The sequence below is a fragment of the Babylonia areolata genome, chromosome 13 (genome assembly GCF_041734735.1).
Source record: "Babylonia areolata isolate BAREFJ2019XMU chromosome 13, ASM4173473v1, whole genome shotgun sequence".
Classification (NCBI taxonomy): Eukaryota; Metazoa; Mollusca; class Gastropoda; order Neogastropoda; family Buccinidae; genus Babylonia; species Babylonia areolata.
The window spans coordinates 629,214-642,536 of NC_134888.1; the positions used below are offsets into that span (position 1 = coordinate 629,214).

Consider the following 13,323-nt stretch of genomic DNA (forward strand, 5'->3'; position numbering starts at 1 on the left):
GTTGCATGTCTGTCTGGGTATGTGCGTGCCTGAGGTCTGATTGGATGACGCGGGAAACGAATGATGAGCGCCTAATGGCAGCCGTCAGTGGGCTCTACCCAGGTAAGCAGCGTGTTGTGCAAATGACTCCGTGCTCGTCAAGCGGTTAGAGTTTGGTCTCCGACCGAGGATAGGCGCTATAAAAGTATCAATATCATCATCTTCATAGTCAGACATGACTGTCATGCATCAACACTCAACTGCAGCCCTCCTTCACATTTGTTTTAAGGCTTTCGGGGACTGTACTTGTTCTGACACTGACTAGTTCTAAAAGTGACATTTCCTGAACCCAGACCTTGTCTCCATCCACACCAGGTAGCGTACGGCATCGTGGAAGGGGGGTCAACCGAGTACTACCTGAGCAGGAACCAGCGTCCTCTCCAGCGCCGTCTGTGGGGCAGCATCAGCGCCAACAGGGAGGCTGTGATGGTGAAGAGCGTGGAGGAGGGTGTGAGGAGAGTGCGTGCCTCAGCAGGGCAGTACGCCTTCATCATGGAGGGTGAGCACACACGACAACACAACACAACACAACACAACACAACACAACACAACACAAGACAAATAGTTTACTGAACTGGGCCATCTGCCCATGTCAGAGTGAAAAATGGGGTAGGGATGAAAATCAGACGAAAGAAAACAGCGTACATTGCATGCCAAGGGTTATGAATTTCATTATCCATCCATGCAGCACGATCTTAAGTGGAATGCCCTATTTATGTAGATTGCGACTTTGAGTATTTCACGTTTGACAGCAGTGACGCTAATCTGAACACAGATGATTGGTTGTAAAATTATTTAAGAATAAACTGTTCTCTAACGTGCTGGTATCTAGGACAAATGAGCAGGAAGTGGATTTCTGATTCATGGACACCCTCACAGAAAGGACAATCCAAACATTTCCCCTTGGCCTCACGAAAACGGTTTAAATGACATTTTAATGGTGAAACACCAAGCCTTATTCTTTTCAATATTTCCTTACTGCGCTACTCTGTACAACCAAGAGGTAGTGAGAAAGGAAGGTGAGGAGAGAGAGAGAGAGAGAGAGAGGCGTGTAGGCCCAACACTCAGCTCATATCATAGACTGACATCAGTTTACAGCTGGGCCAACAGCAAAGAGAGCTGCGTGGTCAGTGGTTTCTCCACTGCAATGGGAAATCATTTACAGCTTAGTCTTTTTGTGAAGAACTATGACTCTCAAACTAGGAGGCAAAGTTGCACTGGCTCTTAGTGCTACAGCCTTTGGGCCAAGTTGGCATTTGGTAACCATACCAACGCCGACTGTCCTAAAATCCGAGAGAGTGAGGATGTAACTTGGGCAAGACACTCTCCACAATAATCAAATTCTAGTCCAGATAGTCGGGGCAGCATTGACCTCCTCTGCTGTTCCGATGGTCATAGTCGAACACGGCTGACTATCATACAAGTTTTCTTCTTTGGTGCTTGTTATTTGCTGTTGTTGTTGGTGGAGGACTTACTTTGACTTATACCTCGACTCGTTGTGGAGCCACAGGGCAGCAACAGTACTCCCCCAGCCGACTGGGATTTGGGGCTGTCCTTTTCAGCCGGGCCCATGCCCATCTGGCTACCTTCATCTCATCCTCCGTGCTTCTCCAGGACTGCTTTGGTCTGCCCACCCTCCTCTGTGAAGAAGGAAGGTAGCAGAATGGTTAAGACGCTTATCTTCCAGTCCAGTGTCTATGAGGTTCTTGGTTCGATTCCATGGTTTCGCCCTTTCTTCCAAATTTGTCTGAAATATCAATCTGGGGGTCTGTTCGGATGAGACGAGAAACCGAGGTTTAAGGAGGAGGAGGCCCCTCGATGTATTCCCTGAGATGAGCCTCTCACCGTGAAACACGTGCTCCTTGACTGTTGGGCTCGGTATGACGATAGACACAGACATTACACGGCGGTTTCTCTGAAGACATTGTACAGTGGTACCTGTTGACAGGACCTGTAGTGAAGTACACATTCAGACAGCTGACTGTACAGTGGTACCTGTTGACAGGACCTGTAGTGAAGTACACATTCAGACAGCTGACTGTACAGTGGTACCTGTTGACAGGACCTGTAGTGAAGTACACATTCAGACAGCTGACAGTACAGTGGTACCTGTTGGCAGGCCCTGTAGTGAAGTACACATTCAGACAGCTGACAGTACAGTGGTACCTGTTGACAGGACCTGTAGTGAAGTACACATTCAGACAGCTGACTGTACAGTGGTACCTGTTGGCAGGCCCTGTAGTGAAGTACACATTCAGACAGCTGACTGTACAGTGGTACCTGTTGACAGGCCCTGTAGTGAAGTACACATTCAGACAGCTGACAGTACAGTGGTACCTGTTGACAGGCCCTGTAGTGAAGTACACATTCAGACAGCTGACAGTACAGTGGTACCTGTTGGCAGGCCCTGTAGTGAAGTACACATTCAGACAGCTGACAGTACAGTGGTACCTGTTGGCAGGACCTGTAGTGAAGTACACATTCAGACAGCTGACAGTACAGTGGTACCTGTTGGCAGGACCTGTAGTGAAGTACACATTCAGACAGCTGACAGTACAGTGGTACCTGTTGGCAGGACCTGTAGTGAAGTACACATTCAGACAGCTGACAGTACAGTGGTACCTGTTGGCAGGCCCTGTAGTGAAGTACACATTCAGACAGCTGACTGTACAGTGGTACCTGTTGGCAGGCCCTGTAGTGAAGTACACATTCAGACAGCTGACTGTACAGTGGTACCTGTTGGCAGGCCCTGTAGTGAAGTACACATTCAGACAGCTGACAGTACAGTGGTACCTGTTGGCAGGACCTGTAGTGAAGTACACATTCAGACAGCTGACAGTACAGTGGTACCTGTTGGCAGGACCTGTAGTGAAGTACACATTCAGACAGCTGACAGTACAGTGGTACCTGTTGGCAGGACCTGTAGTGAAGTACACATTCAGACAGCTGACAGTACAGTGGTACCTGTTGGCAGGACCTGTAGTGAAGTACACATTCAGACAGCTGACTGTACAGTGGTACCTGTTGGCAGGCCCTGTAGTGAAGTACACATTCAGACAGCTGACTGTACAGTGGTACCTGTTGGCAGGCCCTGTAGTGAAGTACACATTCAGACAGCTGACTGTACAGTGGTACCTGTTGGCAGGCCCTGTAGTGAAGTACACATTCAGACAGCTGACAGTACAGTGGTACCTGTTGACAGGCCCTGTAGTGAAGTACACATTCAGACAGCTGACAGTACAGTGGTACCTGTTGGCAGGACCTGTAGTGAAGTACACATTCAGACAGCTGACAGTACAGTGGTACCTGTTGGCAGGACCTGTAGTGAAGTACACATTCAGACAGCTGACAGTACAGTGGTACCTGTTGGCAGGACCTGTAGTGAAGTACACATTCAGACAGCTGACAGTACAGTGGTACCTGTTGGCAGGCCCTGTAGTGAAGTACACATTCAGACAGCTGACAGTACAGTGGTACCTGTTGGCAGGCCCTGTAGTGAAGTACACATTCAGACAGCTGACAGTACAGTGGTACCTGTTGACAGGACCTGTAGTGAAGTACACATTCAGACAGCTGACAGTACAGTGGTACCTGTTGGCAGGACCTGTAGTGAAGTACACATTCAGACAGCTGACAGTACAGTGGTACCTGTTGGCAGGACCTGTAGTGAAGTACACATTCAGACAGCTGACTGTACAGTGGTACCTGTTGGCAGGCCCTGTAGTGAAGTACACATTCAGACAGCTGACTGTACAGTGGTACCTGTTGGCAGGCCCCATGGCGGAGTACGAGTCGGAGCAGGCTCCGTGCGACCTGATGACCGTGGGCGAAGAACTGAACGAGCACAGCTGGGCCTTCGCCTGCCAGAAGGGCAACGCCATCTGCTCCCAACTGAACACCGCCATCCTCAAACTGAAGGAGCAGGACTACATCTATGGGTCAGTCATCTTTTGGGAGGGTGGGGGCTGGGGGTCGGGTTGGGGGGGGGGGGGGCAGCAATAAGAATAAGAGCTGTACAAGTTCTTATATTGATAAACACATGTATGTGTGTTCAAAATACTGCTGTATCGGTTGTTTGTATTATGATTTTCGGTTTATGTTTGTACCCTTTTATGTACTATCCCCCCACCCCCCACCCCCAATATTCCTTGTGATCTCGGTGATGGTGGGAAAGCGCTTTGACTGATTTGGTCTCTGCACAAGATTCAGTGCTGTGTGAATACTGGTGGGAAAGTGCTTTGACTGATTTGGTCTCTGCACAAGATTCAGTGCTGTATGATTGACTGGTGGGAAAGCGCTTTGACTGATTTGGTCTCTGCACAAGATTGAGTGCTGTGTGAATACTGGTGGGAAAGAACTTTGACTGACTTTGTCTCTGCACAAGATTCAGTGCTGTATGAATACTGGTGGGAAAGTGCTTTGACTGACTTTGTCTCTGCACAAGATTCAGTGCTGTGTGAATACTGGTGAGAAAGCCCTTTGACTGACTTTGTCTCTGCACAAGATTCAGTGCTGTGTGAATGCTGGTGAGAAAGCGCTTTGACTGATTTGGTCTCTGCACAAGATTGAGTGCTGTGTGAATACTGGTGAGAAAGCCCTTTGACTGACTTTGTCTCTGCACAAGATTGAGTGCTGTGTGAATACTTCTTCATTCGTTCCTGGGCTGCATCTCCCACGCCCGCTCGTATGTAAATGCGTTTAGTGGGTTTGTACGTGTATGACCGTTTTTTACCCCGCCATGTAGGCAGCCGTACTCCCGGCTGTTTTCGGGGGTATATAAATACTTATTATTATTGTTGTTGTTGTTGCCGTTGTTTTATAAATGTTTTACAGTTTTATATCCGTGATTTTTTTTCTCTCCCCTAAATTCTGCTTTCCTTTGTGATCATTCGCCAGTTGTCGTGGAACATACATTTTAGACAACACACAGTGATGCGGTTGATGACAGATTCGCCTGTAAGCTGACATTCAATAGGTGTGATCTTTCAGATGAAGAAAAACACAACCAGAAACTTACTGAGCAAGCGTAATCACAAAAAGACCATCTAATCCCAGAGTCAGCTTTCAAAACACTGCAGTCAAGATGAATGCCGTGAAATATAATGCAATCTTGAAAGTGGGGGAAAGCTAAAAACTGACCAGGATTGTCTTTCACTTTTTCTGCTTTTTTTTCTCTCAAGGCCTGACAAAGCGCGTTGGGTTACCTGCTGGTCAGGCATCTGCTTGGCAGATGTGGTGTAGCGTATATGGATTTGACCGAATGCAGTGACGCCTCCTTGAGCTACTGATACTGACACTGATACTGTCTGAATTCAGTGACGCCTCCTTGAGCTACTGATACTGACACTGATACTGTCTGAATTCAGTGACGCCTCCTTGAGCTACTGATACTGACACTGATACTGTCTGAATTCAGTGACGCCTCCTTGAGCTACTGATACTGACACTGAATTCAGTGACGCCTCCTTGAGCTACTGATACTGATACTGTTACTGATACCGATGCTGATACTGATACCGATACTGATACTGATACTGATACCGATACTGATACCGATACTGATACTGACACTGATACTGACACTGATACTGTCTGAATTCAGTGACGCCTCCTTGAGCTACTGATACTGACACTGATACTGTCTGAATTCAGTGACGCCTCCTTGAGTTACTGATACTGACACTGATACTGTCTGAATTCAGTGACGCCTCCTTGAGCTACTGATACTGATACTGTTACTGATACTGATACTGATACCAATACCGATACCGATACTGATACCGATATTGATACCGATACTGATACTGATACCCATACTGATACTGATACCCATACTGATACCGATACTGATACTGATACCGATACTGGTGCCGTTGCAGCCTGAAGAAGAAATGGCTGCACCAGGGCTGCAACAGGGACGACACAGCAGAGTACATCTACCAGGGCGTGTCCTACTTTGACACGTTCGGCGGCACGCCCAAGTACTACGCCGACCGCTCCGTCACGCTTCGCCGCTTCGGCATCGGCTTCCTGGCCATCCTGATCGGCATGACGCTCAGCACCTGTCTCCTCGTCGCCGAGATCTTCCACGCCAAGCGGCGGGGGTCCCCTGTGAGTTGGGAGGGGGGTTAGAGGGGGGGGGGGAGGGGGTGTAGAGGAGGAAGATGGCAGAATGGTTAAGACGCTCTGCTTGCCAACAAAGAGAGTCCCTGAGGGTGTGGGTTCCAATCCCGCTCTCTTCCTTTCTCCCAAGTTTGACTGGAAAATCAAACTGAGCGTCCAGTCTTTCGGATGAGACGATAAACCGAGGTCCCGTGTGCAGCACGCACTTGGCGCACTGAAAAAGAACCCATGGCAACAAGAGTGCTGTCCTTTGGCAAAATGATGTCAAAAGAAATCCACTCTGATAGCTACACAAATATATAAGCATGCACTCAAGGCCTGACAAGCGCGTTTGGTTATACTGCTGGTCAGGCATCTGCCTAGCAGATGGGGTGTAGCAGTTTTGGATTTGACCGAAGGCAGTGACACCTCTTTGACTGAGAAACTCAGTGAAACTGGTAGTGTGAGAGAAGGTCGGGTTGGGTTGCATGGAATATACGCTTCAGTAATATATAAGTAGAGATAAACACAAGATAGAATACAAATCCGCTGTCATGTACATGTGTTTGTGCATGTGTGACTGAAGCCTTACTAAATAATAATAATAATAATATATTGTACTTATATTGCGCACACTCCCCACATGATGGTCTCTAAGCGCTCACATCAGACAATACATATACAATAGTGTCTACCACACATGACACAATACATATACAATAGTGTCTACCACACATCAGACAATACATATACAATAGTGTCTACCACACATCAGACAATACATAGTGTCTACCACACATCAGACAATACATGTACAATAGTGTCTACCACACATCAGACAATACATGTACAATAGTGTCTACCACACATCAGACAATACATGTACAATAGTGTCTACCACACATCAGACAATACATGTACAATAGTGTCTACCACACATGACACAATACATATACAATAGTGTCTACCACACATCAGACAATACATATACAATAGTGTCTACCACACATCAGACAATACATGTACAATAGTGTCTACCACACATCAGACAATACATGTACAATAGTGTCTACCACACATCAGACAATACATGTACAATAGTGTCTACCACACATCAGACAATACATGTACAATAGTGTCTACCACACATGACACAATACATATACAATAGTGTCTACCACACATGACACAATACATGTACAATAGTGTCTACCACACATCAGACAATACATATACAATAGTGTCTACCACACATGACACAATACATATACAATAGTGTCTACCACACATCAGACAATACATGTACAATAGTGTCTACCACACATCAGACAATACATATACAATAGTGTCCACCACACATCAGACAATACATATACAATAGTGTCTACCACACATCAGACAATACATAGTGTCTACCACACATCAGACAATACATGTACAATAGTGTCTACCACACATCAGACAATACATGTACAATAGTGTCTACCACACATGAGACAATACATGTACAAAAGTGTCTACCACACATCAGACAATACATGTACAATAGTGTCTACCACACATGAGATGATACATATACAATAGTGTCTACCACACATGACACAATACATGTACAATAGTGTCTACCACACATCAGACAATACATGTACAATAGTGTCTACCACACATCAGACAATACATGTACAATAGTGTCTACCACACATCAGACAATACATGTACAATAGTGTCTACCACACATGAGATGATACATATACAATAGTGTCTACCACACATGACACAATACATGTACAATAGTGTCTACCACACATCAGACAATACATATACAATAGTGTCTACCACACATGAGACAATACATGTACAATAGTGTCTACCACACATCAGACAATACATGTACAATAGTGTCTACCACACATGAGACAATACATGTACAATAGTGTCTACCACACATGAGACAATACATATACAATAGTGTCTACCACACATCAGACAATACATGTACAATAGTGTCTACCACACATCAGACAATACATGTACAATAGTGTCTACCACACATGAGACAATACATGTACAATAGTGTCTACCACACATGAGCACATGAGGACATAGAAGTGGAAAAACACCTATATACACCAATACAATACTAAAAATTGCAGATGTGAGTAATCACAGGAAAAGGGCCTCCCCCGCACCCTCCCTCCCCGCCCCCCCTAGCCCCCCCCCCCCCCCCACACACACACACACACATAGAGCAAACACTGACCCACAACACACGCACTACAGGAATACATCAGTGGAGGGGGGACACAGAGGGAGACATACAAGGGACTATGCTTGGTCACATCCAAAGGCCATTTTGAATGACACCGGAAACAACACTGATGACCGCCTAAAGCCAGTCGGCTCTACCTCGTTTGGCAGACTGCTGTGCAAATGACTGTGTTCTACACAGCGTTTACAGACTGATCTGACAGAAGATAGACACTGTATATATATCAGTAATAATGATAGGAAGAAGAAGAAGAATTAATGATAATATTTGTAATAATGATAATAGTAATAGTGATGATGATAATGCTAACAATAATGATGATGATAATATACTAGTAAGAATAATGCTAATAATAATAATAACAATAACAACAAGAACAACAACAATAATAATAATGATAATAATAATAACAGTAATAATAATAATGATGATGATAATAATAATGATGATGATAATTCTTCTTCTTCTACTTCTTCTTATTATTATATTCTAATAATAATAATAATAATGCTGCTGCTGCTGCTGCTGCTGCTGCTGATAATAATGATAATGATGATGATAATGATAATAATGATAACAGTAATGATAATAATGATACTACTACTAATAATGATAACAATAATAATAGCAATGATTATAATCTGTGACCTGTAGACTCACAGATAGCTTTCTTTGGGTCTCAGTCATTCAGTTAGCTTCACGCCGACAGATAGCTTTCTTTGGGTCTCAGTCATTCAGTTAGCTTCACGCCGATTTCCTCAAACCACATTCTCCTCACTCCCCCCGCCAGGAATAAACGGGTACCTGACCTTGATCAGAGAACGTTAAAACGGAGGAAGCAGAGGATGGGGCATGCATTCTTATTATGTCGAGCCCTAGACACAGTGGATATGAATTCAACTGCCCCAATGACCCTTTAACCCTGAACCCTTTTTAACGGCCTGCCTTCCAGGTGCCGCAGAGAATGGGGCGAGGAAGGGAGGACCAGGAGAGGATCGATCGGGAGTACAGGGATGATGACCACTAGACATCGGCTGCCCTTGTGGACCTCTTCTCTTCCCGTCATTGCCACCATCCGCATCACCTTTCTCCCTGCAGCACAAGGACTTCCTGGAGTCACTTGCACTGACTTGGACATGAGTAAACCGTGACTTTGACACCACCGCTGACAGCACTATGTTGCAGACAGACCCAGAACACCCCTCAAAACATCCAGCAGTATGTTGTAGACCGTCCTTTAACACCCTCAGAGTCCAGCAGTATGCTGTAGACCGTCATTTAACACCCTCAGAGTCCAGCAGTATGTTGTAGACCGTCCTTTAACACCCTCAGAGTCCAGCAGTATGCTGTAGACCGTCCTTTAACACCCTCAGAGTCCAGCAGTATGCTGTAGACCGTCCTTTAACACCCTCAAAACATCCAGCAGTATGTTGTAGACCGTCCTTTAACACCCTCAGAGTCCAGCAGTATGCTGTAGACCGTCCTTTAACACCCTCAAAACATCCAGCAGTATGTTGTAGACCGTCCTTTAACACCCTCAGAGTCCAGCAGTATGCTGTAGACCGTCATTTAACACCCTCAGAGTCCAGCAGTATGCTGTAGACCGTCCTTTAACACCCTCAAAACATCTAACCAGCAGTATGTTGTAGACCGTCATTTAACACCCTCAGAGTCCAGCAGTATGTTGTAGACCGTCATTTAACACCCTCAGAGTCCAGCAGTATGTTGTAGACCGTCCTTTAACACCCTCAGAGTCCAGCAGTATGTTGTAGACCGTCATTTAACACCCTCAGAGTCCAGCAGTATGCTGTAGACCGTCATTTAACACCCTCAGAGTCCAGCAGTATGCTGTAGACCGTCCTTTAACACCCTCAAAACATCCAGCAGTATGCTGTAGACCGTCATTTAACACCCTCAGAGTCCAGCAGTATGCTGTAGACCGTCATTTAACACCCTCAAAACATCCAGCAGTATGCTGTAGACCATCCAAACACTCCTCAAAACATCCAGCAGTATGTTGTAGACCATCCAAAACACCCCTCAAACCATTCAGAATTTTGCTTTGGGGTAGAAGACGGCCGTAATACCTTAGCCATTAAACTCACTACCAAGTTAGTATTACTGCTAGTGCTACTGCTGTCAACACTGCTGCTGTTGCTGCTACTGCAACTACTTTTATTTTTCTTCAGCATCTTCTTTTTCTTTCTTTTGCTTTGTTTTTAATCAACACGGGTTTTTGAATTACGTTCCGTATTCCACACTCAATTGTAATGGACAGCATTCCTATATATTTAGTGTGCTGGGTTATTTTCTTCTCTTTAAAAAAAAAAAATAAATAAATTTTTAAAAAATATAAAAAAAGATTTCGTGTGTGTGAAACTTTGTTTGTAATCTAACGGCATTATGAAATATCATAAATGTTGTGTCTGTAAAAGATACGAACATAAAACACATAAAAATTCGTAGCTAGAAATTTACCTTGAAAAAAACAACAACAAAAGTTCTATTGTATGCCAGGAACTACAACTTTGATAATAAAACAATATTGACAAATATGTATATTTAAAATGTTATGTATTCATTTGCTGTTAGATGACAAAGCATATGTTCTTGAAATATTGATCATGAAGTATAGGTATGATGATGCAGACTGTGGCATTTGCTGAAGAGATTCTCTGGAAAGTAATGAATAAAATGGTGTGAAGGACATACCTTTGTAGAAAAATATCTGACTGCTTCTTAAGAAATACAGGTAACAAATGAACAGTCTTTCCATTATCTCAAAATAAAATTGCAAAGATGTGATTAAAAAAAAGAAATATATATAATAATGCAAAAAAAGATATAAAATTATACAAGAAAAAAATGTAGATACATAGATGAATATGATATATGTCAGATTTATTTTTCTGGTGTGTGTTTTTTGTTGTTGTTTTTTGTTTGTTTGTTTGTTTGTTTTGTTTGTTTTTTTGTTCTGTTTTTGTTTTTTCATATGAAAGGGAAAAATCAAGACAAATACAGAAACTAAGATTTCTTCTAAAATTTGACAGAAAAAAAATCGATCACAGGTGATTTATGATTTATGGAAGCAAAAGCAGCAGAATAGTACGCATGTATATTTCATCGGCTCACTGTATAACCAGCATAACACAAAACACTGCATTGTTTCCAGAACCTTGCCTCCCCATCACAATAATGGATCAACCCAATAATAATGACGGTAATGATAACAATAATTTTCTTTTCCTGACGGGGGCAGAAAGAACAGCAACAGCTGATTTCATAGTCAATCAAAACTCAACCCCAGCTGATTTCATAACCCATTGAAACTATATTCCAGCTGATTTCACAACCATCAAAACTCAGTCTCAGTTTTCGTTGATGATGTCACCATTTGGGGTCAGTCATGAGGGGAGAAGGTGGGGGTGGGGGTGTCCTATCCCTTGATGATGTCACCATTTGGGGTCAGTCATAAGGGGAGAAAGGGGGGGGGGTGTCCTATCCCTTGATGATGTCACCATTTGGGGTCAGTCATGAGGGGAGAAGGTGGGGGGGTGTCCTATCCCTTGATGATGTCACCATTTGGGGTCAGTCATGAGGGGAGAAAGGGGGGGGGGTGTCCTATCCCTTGATGATGTCAACATTTGGGGTCAGTCATGAGGGGAGAAGGTGGGGGGGGTGTCCTATCCCTTGATGATGTCACCATTTGGGGTCAGTCATGAGGGAAGAAGGGGGGGTGTGTCCTATCCCTTGATGATGTCACCATTTGGGGTCAGTCATGAGGGGAGAAAGAGGGGGGTGTCCTATCCCTTGATGATGTCACCATTTGGGGTCAGTCATGAGGGAAGAAGGGGGGGGGGGTGTCCTATCCCTTGATGATGTCACCATTTGGGGTCAGTCATGAGGGGAGAAGGTGGGGGGTGGGGTGTCCTATCCCTTGATGATGTCACCATTTGGGGTCAGTCATGAGGGGAGAAGGTGGGGGGGGTGTCCTATCCCTTGATGATGTCACCATTTGGGGTCAGTCATGAGGGAAGAAGGGGGGGGTGTGTCCTATCCCTTGATGATGTCACCATTTGGGGTCAGTCATGAGGGGAGAAAGAGGGGGGTGTCCTATCCCTTGATGATGTCACCATTTGGGGTCAGTCATGAGGGAAGAAGGGGGGGGGGGGTGTCCTATCCCTTGATGATGTCACCATTTGGGGTCAGTCATGAGGGGAGAAAGGGGGGGGGGGTGTCCTATCCCTTGATGATGTCACCATTTGGGGTCAGTCATGAGGGGAGAAAGGGGGGGGGTGTCCTATCCCTTGATGATGTCACCATTTGGGGTCAGTCATGAGGGGAGAAAGGGGGGGGGTGTCCTATCCCTTGATGATGTCACCATTTGGGGTCAGTCATGAGGGGAGAAAGAGGGGGGTGTCCTATCCCTTGATGATGTCACCATTTGGGGTCAGTCATGAGGGGAGAAGGTGGGGGGGTGTCCTATCCCTTGATGATGTCACCATTTGGGGTCAGTCATGAGGGGAGAAAGGGGGGTGGTGTCCTATCCCTTGATGATGTCACCATTTGGGGTCAGTCATGAGGGGAGAAGGTGGGGGTGGGGTGTCCTATCCCTTGATGATGTCACCATTTGGGGTCAGTCATGAGGGGAGAAAGAGGGGGGGGGGTGTCCTATCCCTTGATGATGTCACCATTTGGGGTCAGTCATGAGGGGAGAAGGTGGGGGGGTGTCCTATCCCTTGATGATGTCACCATTTGGGGTCAGTCATGAGGGGAGAAGGTGGGGGGGTGTCCTATCCCTTGATGATGTCACCATTTGGGGTCAGTCATAAGGGGAGAAAGGGGGGGGGGGGTCCTATCCCTTGATGATGTCACCATTTGGGGTCAGTCATGAGGGGAGAAGGGGGGGGTGT

The 13,323-nt window shown here is 45.3% G+C and overlaps 1 protein-coding gene across 1 annotated transcript in view; it reads left to right on the plus strand.

Moving 5' to 3' along the window:
• Positions 1-10,057, plus strand: part of LOC143288950 (glutamate receptor 1-like) — a 27,547-nt gene extending 17,490 nt beyond the window's left edge. The window contains exons 6-9 of the mRNA XM_076597636.1: positions 355-538; positions 3,812-3,977; positions 5,919-6,150; positions 9,363-10,057. Coding sequence (XP_076453751.1) covers positions 355-538; positions 3,812-3,977; positions 5,919-6,150; positions 9,363-9,437 — 657 coding nt within the window. The 3' untranslated portion in view covers positions 9,438-10,057. The remainder of the gene's footprint in view (positions 1-354; positions 539-3,811; positions 3,978-5,918; positions 6,151-9,362) is intronic.
• The last annotated feature ends 3,266 nt before the right edge of the window (positions 10,058-13,323 follow it).